Raw genomic sequence first — 23631 nt, forward strand, 5'->3', positions numbered from 1 at the left:
TAATACCTATCATCTGAACCAGTTTCCAACTTACAAAATTGTTAAGGGGTTGGACAGGCTAGATGCAGGAAGATTGTTCCCGATGTTGGGGAAGTCCAGAACAAGGGGTCACAGTTTAAGGATAAGGGGGAAGTCTTTTAGGACCGAGATGAGAACGTTTTTTTTCACACAGAGAGTGGTGAATCTGCGGAATTCTCTGCCACAGAAGGTAGTTGAGGCCAGTTCATTGGCTATATTTAAGAGGGAGTTAGATGTGGCCCTTGTGGCTAAAGGGATCAGGGGGTATGGAGAGAAGGCAGGTATGGGATACTGAGCTGGATGATCAGCCATGATCATATTGAATGGCGGTGCAGGCTCGAAGGGCCGAATGGCCTACTCCTGCACCTATTTTCTATGTTTCTATGTTTCTATCTGAGCTAAGGCACCTCATTGGTAATATTCTATCTTCCTCTCTGCCTTGCTTGTCAACTTGTCATTAGGAATGCCATGCCTCAGGTGATTTTCACATTCTTGGCAAAAGTAGTAAATCTATTATGATTCTATCTTATTATGCAATTTATTAAAACTCTTCATAGCAGGGAAACCACCTCACTGTGAGCGGACTTAATGCATGAAAAAGGGAGTACACACATCTTCTGCTCTTACATTTAGGTGCACTTATTGGCTGGCAGAAATTAGACACTTGGGCATTCTGTGTTTGCATTAAAGAATGCATTCACCATTTCCAACAATCACAGGTAGTCACAGGCATCTCATCCAGCTGAGACTGAGCTCCCATTGTGACTCGTTCAGCTGCACAAAGTATTTCACAAGGCACTGGATGGCATTAGCGGATCTATTCCCACTATGGATCCTGCAGCTGGAAAGGAATAGTTTTAGTTTAGTTTAGAGATACAGTGCGGAAACATGCTCTTCGGCCCACCGAGTTTGCACCGATCAGCGATCCCCGCACATTAACACTATCCTACACACACTAGGGACAATCTAGGGGAAAATGTTTACACATACACCAAGCCAATCAACCTACAAACCTGTACGTCATTGGAGTGTTGGAGAAAACCGAAGATCTTGCTGAAAACTCACGCAGTCATGGGGAGAAGGTACAAACTCCGTACAGACACCACCTGTAGTCGGGATCGAACCTAGATCTCCAGCGCTGCAAACGATGTAAGGTAGCAACTCTACCACTGCACCACCGTGTCGGCCCGGCAAAATACACAAAACGCAGGCATTGGCTGGAGATGGGCATTGTTGTATGATATAAAACATAACTCCTAGCAATCCAAACTAAAACATCCATCTCATTATCTTCATGGCAGATCAACACGACGGACACAAATATTCAATCTAGCCATTAGTTTTTCTCATTCAGAAATGACACTGAACTCTCCTCTCCCTGCTTCAGCAAACACTTATAGTTTTTACTGACAGATTCGCTACTATCACTTTGAAATCCACAACCCTTCCCTTTTTTATTTGGCTTTTTTTTAAAGATGGTTAATGGAAAATATCCCCGTGAATGAATATATATTGCACCTTTAACTACAATTCCTTGGCCAGTATGTATGACAAAAATGAGCTAAATTGCTGCCCAACAACAGATGGCCAGTGGTGTTTCCAAGGCAAGAGGAATTTGAGGAAAGTCTCCTATACCAAAAATTAAAAAGGTCAGTCAGTTGAAGATAGTGTATGATGTTCTGGCCGATCAGATGTACAGAGAACTTCTGGTGTTAAAAGAAATAGCAATCACTTCCATACCCCAGCTACTGTCTAAACCTATTGACAACTTTGATGCCTCCACATTGACATTAGGACAGGTTATGCCCAATTCATATTGTTGACTCTTCCCCAGCTTCAAGTTCATTGGCAGCTGAAACTATCATCTGTAGCTTTCTTATTTCTAGATAAATACAATTCTGGCTGGTCACCCTTGCACCGACATCTGTAATCTTGGACTCTTTCAAACTCTTCTTAAATTCTTATCCTTGTCTTCAACATCCCCCAGAGCTCTCACCTCCCTTTCTCTGTATTTCCCATCCAGCCTGTTAACATTCAAAATATCAGAGCTTTTACAATTTTGGTTTCCTTATTTTCTTTGCATTTAATTATTTTACCATAGGCAATTTTCAGCTTCCAAGACTGTCACTACAATTTTCTATCTCAATTCGCCTTTGAAGATGCTCCTTGAAACCTTGCCCCTTCGGCCAAGTGCTTGGTCACATATCCCACTACCACCCTGTGTGGCATGGCCCAAAGCTTGTTTGCTAAGGCTGCCGTAAAGCACCTTCGGATGTTTTTCTCCCATGGTGGCGCACCGGTAGAGTTGCTGCCTTACAGCACCAGAGACTTGAGTTCAATCCTGATTACGGGTTCTGTCTGTATGGAGTTTGTACGTTCTCCCAGTGACCATGTGGGTTTTCTCCGAAATCTTCAATATCCTCCCACACTCCAAAGACTTACAGGTTTGCCGGTTAATTGGCTTGGTGTATGTGTAAATTGTCCCTAGTGTGTGCAGGATAGTGTTAGTGTGCGGGGATCGCTGGTCGGTGCAGACTCGGTGGGCCGAACGGACTGTTTCCGCACTGTATCTCCAAACTAAACTAAACTAAACTATGTTAAAGTCACAATACAGGTAGACAATGTTGTTGACATAACTTTTCTCCATATGCTGCAACCGGCAAAACTCTGTTTCCCTTTGAACCACACCACCAACCTCTCTCCTGACTCAACAAGGCCAATTGCCAGGTCATTGGTTATGGCAAAGAGTCAAGACCTTTGACACCCCCTCCCCTTTTACTGGCAGGCAGGATGGAGGTAAACATTTAAAAGCCATTTCACTACAGCCTGTGTAAGCATCATTCTCCAAAAACCTTCTCAGCAAGTTACTCACTCATCCCAGCTTAGAGCCTCTGCTGGTGAGAGATGGTCAACAAGGTAAAGACTGTCACTTACCTGAGGAGAGATACAGGAAGCGACAGCTTATGCAAGCGAAGCAATTGTGGTCCCACAACCAACACCGGCCTGGCCTGGACCCCTTGGATATGGCACCACTGTGTCCATGGCTCTACTAATTAAGGTTGGTATCTTCCTCCAACAATTTTAAAATTAGGCACACTTTAGTGCAAATTATTCAAAATATTAAGTGAAAATTCAGCACTTGGTTACATCTCCACTTACATTCTATGCCTCGGCCAGTAAAGCTAACATGCCTTGTGTCTCCATCAGTACCTCATCAATCTCTCTGACCACTTTGTAATTTATGGACATTTGTCCAATTATCCTCCTGGATACAAAGAGTTAAATGAAGGAATAAACTCTGCAGCAAACCTAAAAAGCTAGAAATTCTGCATTCTGCATTCAGGCAACAATCGGCACCCAATTATTGAGCAGCAGTACAGGTTGATAAATTGAGATCCCATGCTTTAACTCAAGATAAAGATTTTCATGGAAACAAGCAACTCAGGACAAAATGAGGTGTTAAACAAAGACTCAGAGTACAAATGGCACATCTTGTAACAAAACACCATGAGAGTGAAGCCTTGAGGGTCAACCAGGTAGCTGATCAGACACACAGCAAAAGCAGTGAACAAGGACAAGAAAGAGCAAGTGATGTCAATATTCAGTGCTGCAGTTGGATAAGGAGTCAACTTGGCAACTGGAGTAGGGATCATCTTGACAGTAGGTTTGAGCAAGATTAAGTATCTGAGAAACATTCACATATACTATCAGCTATGTAGATTAGTGAGTGCTGGTAGATCGGGAATATTGTTCAAGTGATTTGGACGTAGTAAAAGTGGTTTGTAATAATTATCAGAGCATTGATAGTATCTATAGAAGGCATAATGCCCAATCTTAATGTTATCAAACTCACTCCCCTTATCCACAAACTTGCTATAAATCAGTCCCTCATTTAGGAGTAGAAGTGTTGGATGCAAAACAGATCCTACACATGTCTTCTGTCCTTTACACTGTTCAGTATCCTGACATTTATTTTCTAATCCCCCAGCTTGTTTGTACTTCCCAATTGACTTGACCAATCCATATCATTGTGCAATCTGTAGCTTTCTTCATTGTTAATAACCAAACAATTATTTTTTTGCATCATCTACTTATTCATGCCTTCGACATAAACTCTTAATCATTGATTTATGTTAAAGGACCAAACACTGAGCCCAGTGGCAATCTTAACTTTAAAAAATACTTCCACTCAAATCAGTCAAGTCAGAAATGTATGCGCAGCCACAAGACACATAAAAAAGCTTTCAACCCTTTCATTAAGTTTTCCATGTTGACTGAATTGTTCTTCCTTGACGTCAATTGCAATAAGATGACGAGTCCGCCTCTGGTTTGAAGAGCTTTGAGAGCACACGCACAATATTTCACCAAAGCCTTTTGAAAAGTTCATGCATCAGACCATGAAGGATATTTAAAGATATGAGGCACTTAATGCAAGAAAGGACAAAGCATTAAAAAAAAACACTCCTAAAATTGAGAAAGCCACAGCTTGGGTGAAAGTCAAGGAACTCAGTCTTCAAGGAACGACTTTGAAAAGCAATCAGGTACTCTGATTAATCTATATGGAATCTTAGGATTTTTTTTACTGTTAATTAATTTAAATGTTTAAAATGTCCAATTTCTTCTTTTACTTATTGAGAAGTTTTAATTGTTTGCCAGATTTTAAATTTATGCAACAATGATTTTCAATTTGATATTTAGTTCAAACATATGATAAGATCAATCATTTTCAACGATAACTTCATACGTTTGCTATTTGTTCAAATCAGTTTTAATTGCAGTAATTTCATTAATTTCAATACTTTAATGTAACAAATGATTTCAATTATCATATGTAGACAACGTCAGAGTAGAATTTTAAACATCGGCCGATAAGGTCCGAAATGTCATTTGAAATCTTTAATTGTAAAAAATCAAATTTTAAGTATTGATTCTTGAACTTGGTGAGGCAGTGGACAAGGAAGCCATTCACTTTGTTGATTATGCACTAATTTGCTCCTCTTACTTCATTGCCCTATTTGTCGTTTGCAAATGCGAATTAGTGATCACTTGGAAATCCTCCTGCACCTCTGTGCCATTAGTGTAAAAATAATAGTAAAGGTAAATGAACATCAGTCGCAGCCCGGATATATCTTCTAGGCTCTTAATTGCCCAAAATGAAAATACTGTGTAAACGGTTAGCAGGACTGACAGCATCTCTGAAGAGAAGGAATGGGTAACATTTCGAGTCGAGACCCTTCTTCAGACTGAGAGTCAGGGGAGAGAAAAACTAGAGATATGGAAGGGTACAAAGAGCATGAAAGATGCGACCCTGGATCTAATGCATTTTAACCTTCTGGACCAACTGCTATGCCAGACCTTGTGGTATTGCAGGAGCATAAATATAATGCCAAAACCGGCTTAACCTTGTAAGTTTAACTACATTGCAGCTCTTTCATGAAATTCACATTATGAGCAATTACCCCCCAGAGTATTTTTATGATGCTGGACTGAAAAGTACTGGGAATGAAACATCTTAAACAGAAATTAATTATTGTGGAAAATATATTGAAGGACTTCAACTTTGAATTTGAAATTGACTTATAGACCTGGACATACTGTAGGTCCAGAACTTGCGTCCAGCAGCTTATGGTTTCACCATCGCAGAGTACTTTTGTTGCCATTGTTGTAATTGAAGAAAAAGTAGTCAACAAGGTTGTAAATAAACTGGATGCAAGTCTATTCAACAGAACTACCACTGGACTGTAATTTTCATTTGGAACCCTACTGGAGGCTTGCCATTTGTCTATGTGCAAATATGGCACTTCGTAACTTAGCCGAGGAAAGCATTTAGAATTGCAGTCAGACCATTCCTAGTACTGCTGCAGTGTTAGCGTGACCATGTCAATAAAAGTCTCTGGGGTGTTTGTAATCTGTTCACTTCACTGAATAACTCGTTTTAAATGTGCATTTTTTTAATTCTCCACTCTAGTAGTTTTGACCTCGTCCTTCGGAATGAGATTAATGACATTGCTGGGGTTTGCAGTCATGATGCTTTGTTTGAGATTGCTTTTCCCTTCGAATAAGAAAGGTGAGACGATTGCAACTGGTAAGTTTTTTAAAGTGTGTTATTTCAAAAATCTTCTGTGAGTGGGGAGACACAGGAGGTTTAAAAAAGCTTTTATTTTCTATGACTTTCTCGTTAACTTATTACTTGTTTGCAACATTACCACATGGATCATTGTTGTACTGAAACTGAACAATTTGCTTGGTTTATCTTTGGTCTCTTATTCTAAATTCACAGTATTGGATTTCAATGATCCCCAAATTTTGGAACAGGGATACAATACAATACAATACAATACAATACAATACAAGACAATATATCTTTATTGTCATTGTACAGGGGTACAATGAGATTGGGAATGCGCCTCCCATACGATGCAATAATTTAGTTAGTTTAAACATCAGCAACCCAACATGTACAGCGTGTACATATTACTAGACTGGAGGTTTAGTGTATGTGATTATCTGGAAGGACGAGCTTAAGACTTTCCCTTATAATGATAATATAAAGTTAGAGGTTGTTATGTATGATGGGCTTTAAATTATATATAAATAATAATTAATTTATAAGGCATGTGGATATTGATTTTTTGTTACATTTTATTGGTCTGGATGTTGTTTTCTGTGAACTGCCATCCTCGCGGATATCTTAATGTCAATCTTTGCCTTGTCTGGAAAGATGTTTTTCAGGCTGGACCATTCTGATCACATAGAATAATGTCTGATGTAGAGGAAGGATGTGGGGGGTTGGTGGGATGGGGGGTGAGGTATGGGGGGGGAGGGGGGGGGGGGCAAATATGTGGTCAGATTATATTGTAATAGTTATTGGTATATCTCATAGGCGTTTGGTTGTAGGAGTTTGTTTTTTGTCAGTATTCTCAATCACGAACAGCCCTCATTTGATAGTTTTTGTTCCATTTTCACCTCTCCCTAACTACCATCGTAACCACGTTGATGGAATTAGCTATCATAGCAAGCCTGGCCTCACTCTGTTGGAAATGTTCCCTGCGCCCTATGCAACCCACCCAGATCTTCTCTCTGACCTGTTTTCTTTAATATATAGAAACAGCGTGGAAACAGGCCCTTCAACCCACGAGTCCTGCTGACCAGCGATCCCCATAAACTAGTTCCATCCTACACCCTAGGGACAATATACAGAAGTCAATTAACCAACAAACTTGCATGTCTGTGGAATGTGGGAGAAAAACCATGGGGTCACAGGGAGAATGTACAAACTCTGTACAGACAGCACCTGTAGTCAGATTCCAACCCGGGTCTCTGACACTGTAAGGCGGCAACTCTACTGCCATGCCACTGTGCTGCATCTCTCTTTCTATTTCTGATCAAGGCTATTTAACCTGAAGCAGTAACGTTATTTCTCTTTCTACAGATGTTGCCTGGCCAGTTGAATGTTTCCAGCTCTTTCTGTTTCTATTTGTTAATAATCACGGTGCTTGATGAAATAGCAGATGTTTCATGTATGTATTCACACATTTCTTTTACTCCAAAGAAGATAAGGAGAAGCTCGGAGACCCCTTTTTACCTCAGGCAGTTCAAGGAGGATTAGATATGGTGGACAAGGCTATAGATCGCACAATGAAAAGGTAAAAACAATACTGAAGACCAGTTCTATGACTCATACTGCCTCGGAAAGGCAGCCAACAAAATCAAGGAAAACGCACACTCTGGTTATTCGCTTTTCCCCTCTCCCACAGGGCAGATGATATAATGAATTGACAGCACATATCACTAGAGAAAAGGCCTCTCATAAACTAAGGATATATTCCCGATCTCCCAATCTACCATATTGCAGCCTTTACGATTTTGCTTTAGCTGTAACACAAATAATCTGCATTCTGTTTCCTTCCATTTTTTGCACCATCTGAGGTATACATATATTTTTTAGATTTAGAGATACAGCACGGAAACAAGCCCTTCGGCCCACCGAGTCCGCGCCGCCCAGCGATCCCCGCACATTAACACTATCCTACATACACTAGGGACAATTTTTACATTTACCCAGTCAATTAACCTACATACCTGTACGTCTTTGGAGTGTGGGAGGAAACCGAAGATCTCGGAGAAAACCCACGCAGGTCACGGGGAGAACGTACAAACTCCGTACAGACGGCGCCCGTAGTCAGGATCGAACCTGAGTCTCCGGCGCTGCATTCGCTGTAAGGCAGCAACTCTACCGCTGCGCCACCGTGCCACCCTGTTATGTTATGATTTGCCTGGATAACTCATGAAACAAAGTTTTTCACTGCATCTTGGCACCAATGACAATAATAAACAATAGTAAAGCTAACCAATGCCAATCAGATTATTCATGAGAGGTTCATGCACGAGTCTGAACTCTTACAGTGAATTACTGGGGTGTGAATGGTCCTTGAAGATGTTGGTGCCTTTCCCGAGACAACATGAAGTGTAGATGGGGTGGAGGCTGGTACTCATCATGGACAGGGCTGTTCCCAACTCTCTGCAATTTCTTGCGGTCTTGCGGTAGAGCAGTTGTCATATAAAGCAGCCATCGGTTGCTTTATATGCTGCATCTGTAGAAATTGGTAAGAGTCATTTGAGACATGTCGAATTTCTTTAGTCTTCTGAGGAAGAAAAGGCATTGGTGTGCTTTCGTGGCCAGAGCATTGATGTGGTTGGACCAGGGCAATTTGTTAATGATATTTACACCTAGGAATTTTGAAGCTATCTTCACTTCAGCACATTGATGTAGACTAGGAGTATATTCCTTCCCACTTCCTAAAGACAATGAACAGCTCCCTCCTTTTTCCAACATTGAGGGAGAGGTTGTGGTCTTTATGTCATGATTCTAAGTTCCCGATCTCCTTCCTGTTCTCTGCCTCAGTATTGTTCAAGATCCAGCCTACTGAGGTGTAGTCATCTGCAAACCTGTTGATGGAGTTTGGCTGCACATTTGTGAGTGTGGAGGGTGTGTAGTAAACCAATGACAAATTAAATTCTAACTCAAATTAAAATTTCTTTAATGCTCCCAACCAATCATTTGTTTAGACTGACTGACTCCTAAAGGGTTGCCGCCAACAACTCTCACCAACTTCTACAAATGCGTCGTAGAAAGCATTATTACGGGATGCATCAGAGCATGATTTGGGAACGGCTCCATCCAAGACCACAAGCAATTGCAGAGAGTTGTGGATGCTGCCCAGACCATCGCACAAACCAACTTCCCTTCCATTGACTCCATTTATACCTCATGCTGCCTCGGCAAGGCCACCAGCATAATCAAGGACAAGCCGCACACTGGCCACTCCTTCTTCTACCCTCTCCTATCGGGTAAAAGGTATGGAAGTGGGAAAACGCACAACTCCAGATTCAGGAACAGTTTCGTCCCAGTTGTTATCAGGCAACTGAACACAAAGGTTGCTGGGTGTATGGAACAAGCTGCCAGAGGTGGTAGTTGAGGCAGGGACTATCCCAACATTTAAGAAACAGTTAAACAGGTACCTGAATAGGACAGGTTTGGAGGGATATGGACTGGTGTAGCCGGGACATGTTGGCCGGTGTGGGCAAATTGGGCCGAAGGGCTTGTTTCCACACTATGACTCATCCTACCAACAACAACCAAGTTTGCAGATAGGTGGATGGGCAGGCAGTGTCGAGGAAATAAGGAGTCTGCAGGAGGACTTGGACAGGTTAGGAGAGTGGGCAGAGAAGTGGCAGATGAAATTAATTATTGCAAAGTGTGGAGTCTTGCATTTTGCTAATAAGAATAACGGTGTAGATTATTTTCTAAATGGAGAGAGAATCCAGAAATCAGAGGTGCAAAGGGACTTTGGAGTGTTGGTGCAGGGCTTCCAAAAAGTTAATTTGCAAGTTGAATCGGTAGTAAGGAAGGCAAATTTAATGCGAGCATTTATATGAAGAGGACTGGAATACAAAAACAGAGATGTAATACTGAGGCTCTGTCAGGCGCTGGTCAGGCCGCATTTGGAGCACTGTGAGCAAATTTGGGCCCCATATCTGAACAAGGATGAGCTGGCTCTGGAGAGGGTCCAGAGGAGGTTTACAAGAATGATTCCAGGAGTGAGTGGGTTAGCATATGATGAGCGTTTGACAGCACCTTCCACTCACTGGAGTTTAGAAGGTTGAGGGGGGACCTCATTGAAACATACAGAATAATGAAAGGCATAGATAGAGTGGATGTGGAAAGGATGTTTCCACTGGTGGGAGAGTCTAGGACTGGAGGTCATAGCCTCAGAATTAAAGGGTGCTCGTTTAGAAAGGAGGTGAGGGTAGTTCAGTCAGAGGGTAGTTAATCTGTGGAACTCATTGCCACAGTGGGCTGTGGAGGCCGTCAGTGAATATTTTTAAGGCAGAGATAGACAAATTGTTGATTAGAACAGGTATCGATGGTTATGGGGAGAAGGCAGGAAAATGGGATTAGCAGGCAGAGATCAGCGATGATTGAATGGCGGAGTGGACTCGATGGGCCGAATGGCATTCAACTCCTACAACCTGTGAACTTGTGAACTAGAGAGCAGTCCTGAACTACTATCTACATCATTGCGGACCCTTGGACTAACTTTGATCAGATTTTGCTGGCTTTATCTTGCGCTAAATGTTATTCACGATATTCCCTTTATCATGGATTTGTACACGGTGGATGGCTCAATTGTAATCATGTATTATCTTTCCGCTGACCAGTTAGCACACAACAAAAGCTTTCCACTGTACCTCAGTGACAATAAATTAATGACTAATGATGAGAACAATATTTAAATTTCCTTACCAAAATGGGCGTGAAACAGAAAGCTTAAGTTCAATTCAGATTGTCGAACATAAGGTTTGCCTTCCACATCTCCCAATCTTCCAATGTTTCATAATGTACCTCTAACTGAACACATCTGAGATGTACAGTGGATCTGCTTGTATGATGGCTGTTTGCACAACTCTGCAATTTCTTGCAGTCTTGGACAGAGCAGTTGCCATGCTAAGCAATGACACATCCGGATGGATTAACACATTGAGAAACTAGAATATACAAATTCAGCATTTTTGCTTTGCACAATTTGTATAAAACACAATTGAGACTGTGTGAAATTATTTGATCAAATGCTTTTACACTTCAACTACAGTCTGACATGAGATCCTTTGGCTTTATCTTTCTCCACCAGGAATATCAATGTCAGTGGACTGTCCTCTTCCATTGAGTTGATGTCAGTTTTCAAGCGGCCGGACCCTGAGAGCAAAAAGGTTTCAAGAGCTGCTGAGATAATGGGAATGTCATTGATTCTGATCCAAAAAAGAGTACACCATAAATACAGAAGATCAGTGAATGTTACTGGTAAGGAAGTCATGTCTATCCCTAGGAGGAATATTTGCAGCAAAGGATTTTAAATGATAACTTGAGAAAAAGTGAATAATTGCTCATTTTATTAGCTGGTGTCATTGGTTCATAGGTAAGACCTTACGTATGAAAAATAAAGCTCTTCCTCCCATTCTACTGTACCCAGAATATGTACGTGCTCCACCATCAGAAAAATAAAATAATTAATTTTAATTATTCTCCACCACAGAGTATAACAGAAACTGATTTATTTTTTAAATCTCAGGATATAGGAACCACAGGCAAGATTGGATTTCTCTAGTTTCCCCATGAAGATAATGCAATTGTGACTGGACACATAGAGTCATAGAGTGATACAGCACGGAAACAGGCCCTTCGGCCCAACCTGCTCACACCGACCAACATGTCCCATCTACACTTGTCCCACCTGTCTGCATTTGGCCCATATCCCTCTAAACCTGTCCTCTCCATGTACCTATCTAAATATTTCTTAAATGTTGCGATAGTACCTGCCTGGTAGTACCTTCTCTGGCAGGATGTTCCATTCACCCACCACCCTTTGTGTGAAAAGATTACCCCTCGGGTTCCTACTAAATCTTTCCCCCCTCATCTTAAACCCACATCCTCTGGTTCTCAATTGCCCTACTCTGGGCAAGAGACAATGTGTGTCTACCCAATCTATTCCTCTCATGATTTTGTGCAGCTCTATAAGATCACCCCTCATCCTCCTGCACTCCAAGGAATAGAGACCCAGCCTACTGAACCTCTCCCCGTAGCTCAACTGCTGGAATCCTAGCAACATCCTCGTAAAGCATGAGGACATTGGTGATGCTGAGCAACAATCATAAGGCCTAACTAGGTCAGAACATCAGTGCACCATCTGAGCATTCAGCAACAAATGTAAGGATTAATAATGCCAGGTTATTTCATTGGAGTGCAATCTGCCCAGTGAAACTCAAAGTTTGTGGTTTCAGGCTCCAGATAAATTCATGGCCCTATTAAATCTATACCTCCAGCTTATTCTGATTTTAACTTGTAACTGGGTTTTTTCTTTGAAACCACCTTTGAAATAAGTAACTTTAACCTGGTCGGTCAGTGCAGAATCAAATCAGCCCCTGTATTGTAAAAAGAATTGTGCTTTGCTCCTATTCTACTGTCTTATTATGGTATGATTTGTTATGCAAAAACTTAAACAAAATTAGATATATTGAACCCTTGCAGGAATATTTATGGAGAGTTCTATCCATTTCAAATGATCCGCATTAATTTTCTTATTAGATACCTTTGTTGCTTTAAATTATAATTCCTGACAAGTTGACAACATTTCCACAGAAAATTATTTGAGTCGTCAAATGGTTTATCACTTATATCACTTCTACCACTGCTGCTGATTTTCAATCGTTAGTAAAAATATTCTCTAATTTAGCCAAGTTGTAGATAGTTTACTGTTACAAGACATGAAGGATCTTATTACATCAAATTATGCAAACATCTGAATGTACAATTGTTAATCTTATATTTTACATGAATTTATAGTATCTAAAACCACTTAAATTATTGTGATCAATAAGTCGAGTCACCCAAAAAAAATAAACAAATGAACAAAAGAGCAGGCCTTCTTAAAATTCTTAGAACTCAAATTATTTTCCCCAGAATCTCACAAGCTCACTTTGACTGCAATATTAGTTTATAAGGCTCAAATACAATTGAATCTACTCCAATTTCTGTCCTCTCTCCAGGTGGAGAAGTGATATTTATTACGTCATTCAGTTGTGTTCTCAGTCCTGTGTCCATCTTTTCTTAGTGCTCAACTAAGTGTGTTGCTGCTGATATCAGAAATAGACCAATTCATCAAAATTGTGTAAACATTTTTTGTATCAGAGCCATATAATATCCAACCATTTTCAAAGGGATACAGATTTAAATTTTGGTTAAAAGATACAAAGAGCATGTGAAGCAAAACATTTTCACGCAAGGACCTATGATCCAAGTACCTTGGAGCACAGGAAGATGAGGGGTGATCTTATTGAGGTGTGTAAAATCATGAGAGGAATAGATCGGGTAGATGCACAGAGTCCAGAGAGAGGGAATTCAGGGGGTTACTTGTAATTAGAGAAATCAACGTTCATACTGCTGGGTTGTAAGCTGCCCACGCGAAATATGAGTTGCTGCGTCCAATTTACAAGTGACCTGACTGACAGTGGAGGAGGCCCGGGACAGAAAGGTCAGTTTGGGAATGGGAAGGAGACCACACACCTGTTAGCTCCATTCTTTTCTGGCAAACTCCTGCAGTCGTGCTACTTTACCAAACACACAAATGGACACTCCCCCCCCCTACAGCCCTAAATGGACACTCCCCCCCCCCTACATCAAAAATCTTCTAACCCCCCTCTCTAACTCCAGGTCCCTCAGGTCGGCCGACTTGGGGCTACTCACTATCCCGCGGTCTAGGCTTAAGCTCAGGGGTGACTGCGCTTTTGCGGTTGCAGCTCCTAGACTGTGGAACAGCATCCCTCTCCCCATCAGAACTGCCCCCTCCATCGACTCCTTTAAGTCCAGGCTCAAAACCTATTTCTACTCCCTAGCGTCTGAGGCTCATTGAGGAGGCGCTGTGAACTGTTTGCGTGCTACTGTATGTTTCATTTTTTTTTCTTTTCCATTGGAACCTAATCAGATGTACAGCACTTTGGTCAACGTGGGTTGTTTTTAAATGTGCTATACAAATAAAATTGACTTGACTTGACTTGACAAAGATCTGCTATGCTTCCTGAATGCAGTTGGCTGACCAAGGGGCAATCCAACATCACAGTATGGCTTCAATTAGCCATTAGACCTTTCTCTTGCATTCGCAAGCAGTTTAATTGGACAGAGAGGTTGTTTTGCTCCCAACAATCTATTTCAATTTATACTAAAATCTGAAACAAGCATGCACCATTAACTCAGAATTATTGGTGCCTGTTGGTCAAGATTTGGGGGTCAAAGTCCAGCATTGTGGGTACCAGGAAATCAAGGGCAAGTGTCTGCAATCCAGTTCTTGATTCAAGGCCTCATAACCAGATGATCTGCAGAAAAATCAGCTCAATGGTCCAACATCGGAAAATATGCATGCTTAATGGAAGTTATTATTTCAGTCTAAAGGTGACATTTCTGATGAGTTATGAAACTTAAATGAGAGACTTTTGTCATTTGGGTTTAGGTCTTCTCTCTGTGAATGCGCTGAAAGTCCTTGCCACTGCATCAGGGTGTTTACCTCACATGCAGCCGCCAACTTGCACCGATAGTTGTTTGGCCAGAAAATACAGGTCAATTAATGGGAACTGCAACAACAGGTTTTTGGAACTTTCTTCATTTACACTTTGTTATTACTAGCCTTGAATCGTTCCATTTCATAGATGTTAAGGTATTTGGATGTTGATGTTGGTCAGGTATTTACTGAGACTTTTCCAAAACCTATCGTTCCATGTGCCTACTTCTTACATAATGATCTTGTGTTCCTTCGAGTGGCTGAACAATAAAAGCCTCACAATGATGGAAAATACTGGCAATTCAATATCAAAAACTGATATTCTTGCTATGGAGGGTGTGCAGCGTAGGTTCACTAGGTTAATTCCCGGAATGGCGGGACTGTCGTATGTTGAAAGGCTGGAGCGATTGGGCCTGTATACACTGGAATTTAGAAGGATGAGGGGGGATCTTATTGAAACATATAAGATAATTAGGGGATTGGACACATTAGAGGCAGGAAACATGTTCCCAATGTTGGGGGAGTCCAGAACAAGGGGCCACAGTTTAAGAATAAGGGGTAGGCCATTTAGAACGGAGATGAGGAGGAACTTTTTCAGTCAGAGAGTGGTGAAGGTGTGGAATTCTCTGCCTCAGAAGGCAGTGGAGGCCAGTTCGTTGGATGCTTTCAAGAGAGAGCTGGATAGAGCTCTTAAGGATAGCGGAATGAGGGGGTATGGGGAGAAGGCAGGAACGGGGTACTGATTGAGAGTGATCAGCCATGATCGCATTGAATGGCGGTGCTGGCTCGAAGGGCTGAATGGCCTACTCCTGCACCTATTGTCTATTGTCTATTGATATCAAAAGACCAGCAAAAAGGTTATCTTCGGTAACTTTGTCATTTATATCTAGGCTGTGAACAAAGATATTTTAAAGTTGGCTTTGAAAAATGCCACTATGAACTTGGGAGAAAGGAGCACACAGAATAAAAATGAAAATCAAGTCAGATGCAGTGCCGTAAGGGTGTCAGATGTGACCCAGCTGGTTGTACTCTTTACTTTGATATATAAGAGTGTGGATTCAACTCCAGATGCTTTGAACACAGTTCAGCTGCAGCTTCAGTGCCAAACTGCCAGAGAAATGCCTTTCGGATGAGATACTAGATCGAGATTCCTACTGTTTGCTCTCTTGGGTGGAAATAAATGATCTAAAGTTGTTGTTTTTTTTAAAGTTCAGAGAGTTATAGAAGGTATCAACACAAATAAATGATTCCATGATAGGTTTGACCTACCTTGTTTCTGTTCATGACAACTTGCTGTACATAAATAGGCTTTCTGATTTCCTGCATCACAGTGGCACAGCAGTAGAGATGCTGTTTACAGCGCCTGACACCTGGGTTCGATCCTGACTACATGTGCTGTTTGTATCGAGTTTGTACATTCTCCCTATGATCGCGTGGCTTTTCTCTGGGTGCTCTGGTTTCATAAGGTCGTAAGGTCATAAGTCATAGGAGCAGAATTAAATAATTTGGCCCATCATGTCTACTCTGCCATTCAATCATGGATGATCTATATCTCCCTCGTAACCCCTTTCTCCTGCCTTTTCCCCATAATCCCTGACACCCACACTTCAAAGACTTATTGGTTTGTAGGCTAATTGGGTTTGGTAAAATTGTAAATTGTCCTTAGTGTGTAGGATAGTGCTAGTGTACAGGATGATCGCTGGTCGGCACAGACTCGGTGGGCTGCTTCTCCACTGTATCTCTCAATTCTAAAGTCTAAAAAATCCTTTTGGGTTTGTGAATATCATTTAAAATACATCAAAATATGTTCTGATTGCAGGAAATCACAGAAATTAATTGAAAACTTTACTAACAGGTTAGTGGTCCTGTTGTGAAGTACAAACTGTGCTGTTGTTCCTGCACCAAGCTAACAATAACAGGTCTCCATTTTCAACAATTCAATAAGCATTAAGCACACCCTAGAAAGACATTTGGGCTGAGCAGTCAGTAAACTAAATGGTGTTTACATTACTTTCCACTCCAAGTTCATTCGTCGTTTGCTGAATTGGAGAATATGTACACATTGTTTCCTCTCCATGGAGGTTGCTCTGTAAAAGGGCTGGGAAGGTCTCCATTTCAATTCAGAGTTACTACCGAGTTTATTGACCCCAATCAGGCAGTGTTCCTCTGCAGGGCTTTTACTGGTCACTGCTTTAAGCACAGGTGTTGCCTGTTTAGCTGATTTTCCTTTATTCTCCATCATTTTTCAGAACCATTATTTCAATCTCCCCTAGTACCCATGATTAGTTTGTCAAAGCTATGGCTTCAGGCAGTTTCATTTTGCATTAGTCTCCTATCCACGTACAGGTATCACCTTTTGCATTTCCTATCTTTTGTCAATGTTCTTACTCTCAATCTTCTCCTATTCACTCATTGACCAGTTAGCCCTGTGTGTAACTTATCCACCAGGTTTACTTTATCAGAGGCAACCCTTCACCCAAACTCTTAACAAGCTTTTTCAATTCAGAGACACAGCATGGAAACAGGCCGTTCGGCCCGCCAAGTCCAAACCGATAGATCACCCCGTACACTAACACTATCCGATACACTAGAGACAATTTACAATTTTACCGTACAGGTACAGGTACAGGTACAGGTACAGGTACAGGTATGTAGGTTAATTGGCTGGGTAAATGTGAAAATTGTCCCTAGTGGGTGTAGGATAGTGTTAATGTGCGGGGATCACTGGGCGGCACGGACTTGGAGGGCCGAAAAGGCCTGTTTCCGGCTGTATATATATGATATGATATGATAATTAACCTACAAACCCGCACATCTTTGAGATGTAGGAGGAAACCAGAGCATGGTAACTCACATGGTCACAGGGAGAATGTGCATATAGCACCCAAGGTCAGGATCAAACCCAGATCTCCGGTGCTGTGAGGCAGCAGCTCAACCAGCTGTGCCATTGTGCCTTCCTGGTTCTGATGATCTTCAACCTGAAACATTCATTCTTTCTCTTACCACACATGGCCTGAGCTCTGAAAATGTTTAGCCTTTCTACTTTAATTTTAGATTTACAATTTTGTTTTGATTTGCATCATTTGTGCTCCTTTCAAACACATTTTCCTTTCATTTCATCTTAAATGTCTTACGAAAACAATTGTATACTGTAAAGAATTGGCCGGTTCCAGGATCTCACCCCAGAATGGGAACCCAGAACAATAACGCGAGAATTCAAATGTCCATAGAACTAATCTTTAATCCCATGGAAGGTCTCTGCATTCCCATGGCACCAATTGCATTTAGTTCCCATTATTGACCATTCTCTCTGTTTTCATCCAAGGACCCAAACAGTCTTTCCAGGTGAGGCAGAGGTTCACCTGCACCTCCTCCAACCTCATCTATTGTATCCGCTGTTCCAGATGTCAACTTCTCTACATCGGCGAGACCAAACACAGGCTCGGCGATCGTTTCGCTCAACACCTTCGCTCAGTCCTCATTAACCAACCTGATCTCCCGGTGGCTGAGCGCTTCAACTCCCCCTCCCACTCTGACCTTTCTGTCATGGGCCTCCTCCAGTGTCATAGTGAGGCCCACCACAAATTGGAGGAACAGCACCTCATATTTCGCTTGGGCAGCTTACAGCCCAGCGGTATGAACATTGATCTCTAACTTTAGATAGTTTCTCTGTCCCTCTCTTCCCCTCCCCCTTACCAGTTCTCCTACTGTCTTCCTGTCTCCACCTAAATCCTTTCTTTGTCCCCCCCCCCCCCCCTTGACATCAGTCTGAAGAAGGGTCTCGACCCGAAACGTCACCCATTCCTTCTCTCCAGAGATGCTGTCTGACCTGCTGAGTTACTCCAGTATTTTGTGATACCTTCGATTTGCACCAGCATCTGCAGTTATTTTCCTACATAACAAGATATGGGTCGTTCTCATTGTGTTGACATCAGGATTAAATTGTACAATGATGCATTTTGGCAGGTCATTTCATATGATTGCTGGAAAAAAACAACAGTGTCAGTGGGAGTTCTTGCATGAAGAGATTTTGCATTTTGATTTTTGATTTTATAATTCAAATTCAAGAGACTCCAATCAATTAAGGTGTTTTGAAGAATTAAATTTTGTGGTCAATGTGTAGAAAACTTTCAAAAAGTATTTTAAGTATCTGGAATGATTAAGAAGCATTTTGATTTATTTTTATTAGGTATTAACATATGTGTTTGATGTATTTATTGCAGCTGTTTTGATTATAAGATATTGGAACCCAAAGTGTAATAAAAATAACCATTTAATAGTAATTGTGAAATAATACAAGACAATCCTGTTTCCAGGCTTCATAAATTATGTTGCTTTCAGCAAAGCATCCAACAGAAAGAGCATCTGGGACATTTGCAGTTGACTGGAGATGAATTATTGTGCGTTTTGCCTGATAATGTTTCATTTAAGTCAAAATGTTTGTTATCACAGTATGCACCACATCATATTGCAGAGCAGAATTGGAAGTAATGCCTTTTGTTTAAAAACGAAAAGGACAGCAAAATGTGGTCAGCATCTCGTATTTATCCAAATGATAAATTTGTCTAATGATAAATTTTAAAAGTCAGGCACAATCACTTGTAGTCCAAAACGGTTCTAGTCATTAATAGGGAAAGTCAGACTTTGAAAATATTTTGGAATACATAACACAACAGCTAAATCTACTGTGGTATCACTTATTCCCACTCTTGTCACTATTTCCATGATATGGAAATGCATTTTAGGTCATTGGAAGCAGACCATGAGAACCACAATACCAATTCAGATAAATAATTGAGAATTAGGGTCATATAACTGCAGAGGACAGAAGCAGGCTGTTCATCCACCTTGTCCATGCCAACCAAGTTGGCAACTGAGTTAGACCAATTTGCCCGTATTTATCCATGGCCTTCTAAACCCTTCCTTTCCATATATCTGTCCAAATGTCTTTTCTTCGATTTCCTCAAAGTAATTTAACTGCTAAAAATGTATCCTATTCTCAGGATTCTGAGAGTTTTGATTTGAATTCTCTTTCAGAAATAACCCCAGTTGGGGGGCCTCGAACACTGCTCTTGTACGGTGGCTGGCTCCAAGTTATGAGGATGGATTCAGCCAGCCGAAAGGGTGGAATGCTGATCACACATACAGGGGCTTTAAGTTACCACTTGTGAGTACTTTGCCTTCTCTCGACTCTAGGGGCAGGAGGAGGAATTTAAATTTGGAGGCTTCTGGAGGGACACTTTAAATGGATACATATTACACAAAATTCATGCCCACATGCAAATCACTAATTGATCATCTAGTACAAGGGTTCACAACCTGGGGTAAATGTACCCCCAGGGGGTAAATTTCACCTACCCAGGGGGCAAATTTGTTGATTCTGGATTTGTACACTTTTTTTTTCAATTATATATTTTTTAAAACTTTTATTTAGTTTGGAGGTAGAAATGTTGTTTGATGTGTTCCCATTGACTGACTGTGTTTGGTTCTGGTATACAGGTATCTGTTCATCATTAGTTGTTCATAAATAAGTGAAATAACGTTGTTATGTGCTATTATTATTGTTATTTGAACTTAAAATAATAATGTTAAAAACAGCATTTTAAAATTTCTCCTTTGTCAGTTGCTTTATTATGATAGAAATGCAAACTCAAATTACTGAACAAAACAGGGTGGGGGTAAATTTACTTTCGAAAAGTTGCCTGGGGTAAACGGGACGAAAAAGGTTAGGAACCCCTGATCTAGTGATTATTGACGGGAGGGGCAGGTAACCCCTGCTGCCTGCCTCCTCCCACACATCACCACTGCATTCCTCTGCAGGTAACCCCTGCTGCCTGCCTCCTCCCACACATCACCACTGCATTCCTCTGCAGGTAACCCCTGCTGCCTGCCTCCTCCCACACATCACCACTGCATTCCTCTGCAGGTAACCCCTGCTGCCTGCCTCCTCCCACACATCACCACTGCATTCCTCGGCTTGGCTCAAAACAAAAATTCAAAGCAAGAAATATTTATTTGATTATTATTTGTCTTATATCTCAGGACTTTGCCTAAAGTGTAAAGAAGCACCTTCATGGACTTTTCTGTAAATGCCCAGTATTATGTAAAATGGGTCGCCTCCTGCTGGTTTTTTGGGGTATCAGCATTAATTTGAAGAGTTTCAAGAAGGTCATGTTTGTATAGCAGCTCCTAATTAATGTACACTTCAAATTGTAATGTAAGGCTCATTCAGTCCCGCTTGCATGTGTCAATTTGACTGCTTACTTTCATTAGCTTTATGTTCATTCACATTGTTCACAGTTTTGCTGCCTCCTCATAGTAACACTCATATAAGCATAATTTACATTTGATGGGTCTATCCATTACTCTTGATGTGTATCAGTATCAACTAGTACTATGGGAACCTTCATGGCTAACCTGGTGTAATGTTTATTGGACATGTTAGAGGCATAATTAAGATGTGTCTTTGAGAATATCAGCTGCCAGTTGTATTTGCCTCCTTACATTCTGATTTTATTGACTTTAGTTCAGTTTAGTTGAGAGATACAGCATGGAAACAGGCCCTTCAGCACACCAAGGCCACACCGACCATCAATTACTCTTTCACACTAGTTCTCTGTTATCCCACTTTCTCGTCCACTCCCTGCATATTAGGAGGAATTTTTCAATGGCTAATTGACCTACCAACCCACACACCTTTGGTATGTGGGAGGAAACCGCTGTACTCTGAGGAATCCCACATGGTCACTGGAAGAACATGCAAACTCCACACAGACAATACCTGAGGTCAGGATTGAACCCCAGTCTCTGAGGTAACAGTTCTCCCAGCTTCACCACTGTGTTGAATGTGCTGAGTGTAATCTGTGATGAACACTCATGCACCTATTTGATTCTTGTACCCAATGATGATTTTCTTCCATTCATTCTTTGCACTGTGAGAAGTTTATTTCATGTACACTTTGTTGGGTACTATACATGCAAGTAATGGTCACTTATCTATTCTGAAGGAAGCTTTTGAGATAATGAGCAAGGTTTTGATGTTGAAAAGGGTTTTTTTTAACCTAAAAACTGCCTTGAGAGAATGGACAGAAGCAATATTTGACAAAAGTTGACATGTCCAACCTTTTTATCCATTGTGATTGTGGTTGCTTAGGATACGGAATCAGTTGTGAAGGACAAGTTCTTTAGATCGTATCCAAAATAGCCTGAAATGTATAAAAAGATCCTTTCTGGAATGGTAAACTGATGTTGTCAATGATTTCACTTTATTTGTTTCTGAATGGCATCTTATTTACATAACAAAAAAAGGTTTTTATTTCTCATACTTTGAAATGTGCACATAGTTATGAATTATGAATCCAAATTCAATTACAAATCCTCTGGCAATGAGAGGTAGAAGCTGAGGTAGAATAGTTTTGAAGGGTTGAATAGGTTGAATAAAAATGCATTTGAAATCACCTCATTTTCTCAAACCCACATAATTATTCCAGCTCTTGGACAAGACGATTGTCTAGCATCACCATTTATCATAGCTAATTGCTTAACCTGTTCTTTTAACACACACACACACACCACACAAATAATTACTTATTACTCTTGAGAACAAAGAAATGTTGCAGAGAGAAGAAAATGAAAGATACCTTAGTGAAATAGTGAACTTCCTACTCGATTATAATTGTCATGATGAAAATCACCACCTCAGAAATTGTGAGCACAATTTCACTTGTAAACATTCTACATATTCCATTGCCAACATCAGCAAGCTTAAAGTGGATTTATTTCTCTTTTCCCTTGCAATCCAACAACCCAATTTAAACTAATCCAATAACCATTCACCAAATAAATAATATTAAATTAAATGTATTTGTAAATTGATTGTCCATCTGCTCATCCTTCCCAAACTTCAATACTCAAGAAATTATCCACATCTCTGTAAAACATTCAACTTGAGTAATGATGCTGATATGTAAATTATTATCACAAGCCATTTGTAGTGTTAAATTTCATTTAAAGTCAGTGACCCATTTGTACCTTGTTGGTCCATCATTTATCAACATAAAGTCTCTTTATATTCAAGGAATCTGTTGCTACTTTCTGATTTACTTTGTAACAACCTTGCATCCCTTGCTGAACGTATTACCAGAATCTATACGCTGGAGCAACAGAGCAGGAATGTACGCACCCAACTGATAATGCAAAAATACAAGGAGCAGTGTTTTTCCGATTGTATGTTGGAAAAGTAAAACAAAAACCAAAGGATCCGTTCTTTCCATTATATTTCCTATAAGCATCGACTTCCTTAAAGCATCATGACAGTTCTAACACAATAACATGCAAATGGAGATTGAGGCCAAAATATTTTATCTATTCAACCGTGAAAAGCATTTGCATTTGTGCCAGTGAAGCCTCTGGCCGTGACTCAGCTCCTTGGATTTCAGTATATTGTTTAATACAGGCAATAACTGCAGTATTTGAGCGATTCCTTTCCAAGTCATTTCTTTCCTCTGTCTTTATTTTATCTAATTACCTTGACACCATTCCAAGTTGAACAGTTAAACATTATAGATGTAAAGGCATATTATCGGGAAAGTATATTCTATTTCGAATGATAAGATAGCCCTGCAACTTGATATATTTCAGCATCCAGCATTAAAATTTAAAATTAATAATACAAATATTTTAACCCGGGGCATGATCCAGCTCCGCCTTACATTCACATTTGAAATCACTGGAGCCATGTTCTGGAAGGTGAAAGCAGCCGACCAGCTGACATGCTGGCAGTGATGTGGCACATAGAAGCCAAAGACATAACCCTTCACTCCTGATTGACTGTCTAATTTTGATCCTCAATGCCAAGTGCCTGAGTACAAATCTGCATGCAGATGCAAAAGTAAATCTGTTCAAACACATAAGCCAACATTTATTTCTCCATGCACACTCTGCCACACTTCAGCATGTCTCAATGATACTAAGAGGGTCCACAAATGCTCGGATTCAGCAGAGG

General features: G+C 40.7%; 1 protein-coding gene across 1 annotated transcript in view; it reads left to right on the plus strand.

The window, feature by feature from the left end:
* Nucleotides 1-7601: 7601 nt before the first annotated feature.
* tpo (thyroid peroxidase) overlaps nucleotides 7602-23631 on the plus strand; it is a 43737-nt gene continuing 27707 nt past the window's right edge. Inside the window, exons 1-4 of the mRNA XM_078400038.1 lie at nucleotides 7602-7664; nucleotides 11211-11380; nucleotides 14580-14712; nucleotides 19665-19794. Of these exons, the coding sequence (XP_078256164.1) occupies nucleotides 7630-7664; nucleotides 11211-11380; nucleotides 14580-14712; nucleotides 19665-19794 (468 nt within the window). The 5' untranslated portion in view covers nucleotides 7602-7629. The remainder of the gene's footprint in view (nucleotides 7665-11210; nucleotides 11381-14579; nucleotides 14713-19664; nucleotides 19795-23631) is intronic.

Source organism: Rhinoraja longicauda, chromosome 5 (assembly GCF_053455715.1).
Source record: "Rhinoraja longicauda isolate Sanriku21f chromosome 5, sRhiLon1.1, whole genome shotgun sequence".
Taxonomy (NCBI): Eukaryota; Metazoa; Chordata; class Chondrichthyes; order Rajiformes; family Arhynchobatidae; genus Rhinoraja; species Rhinoraja longicauda.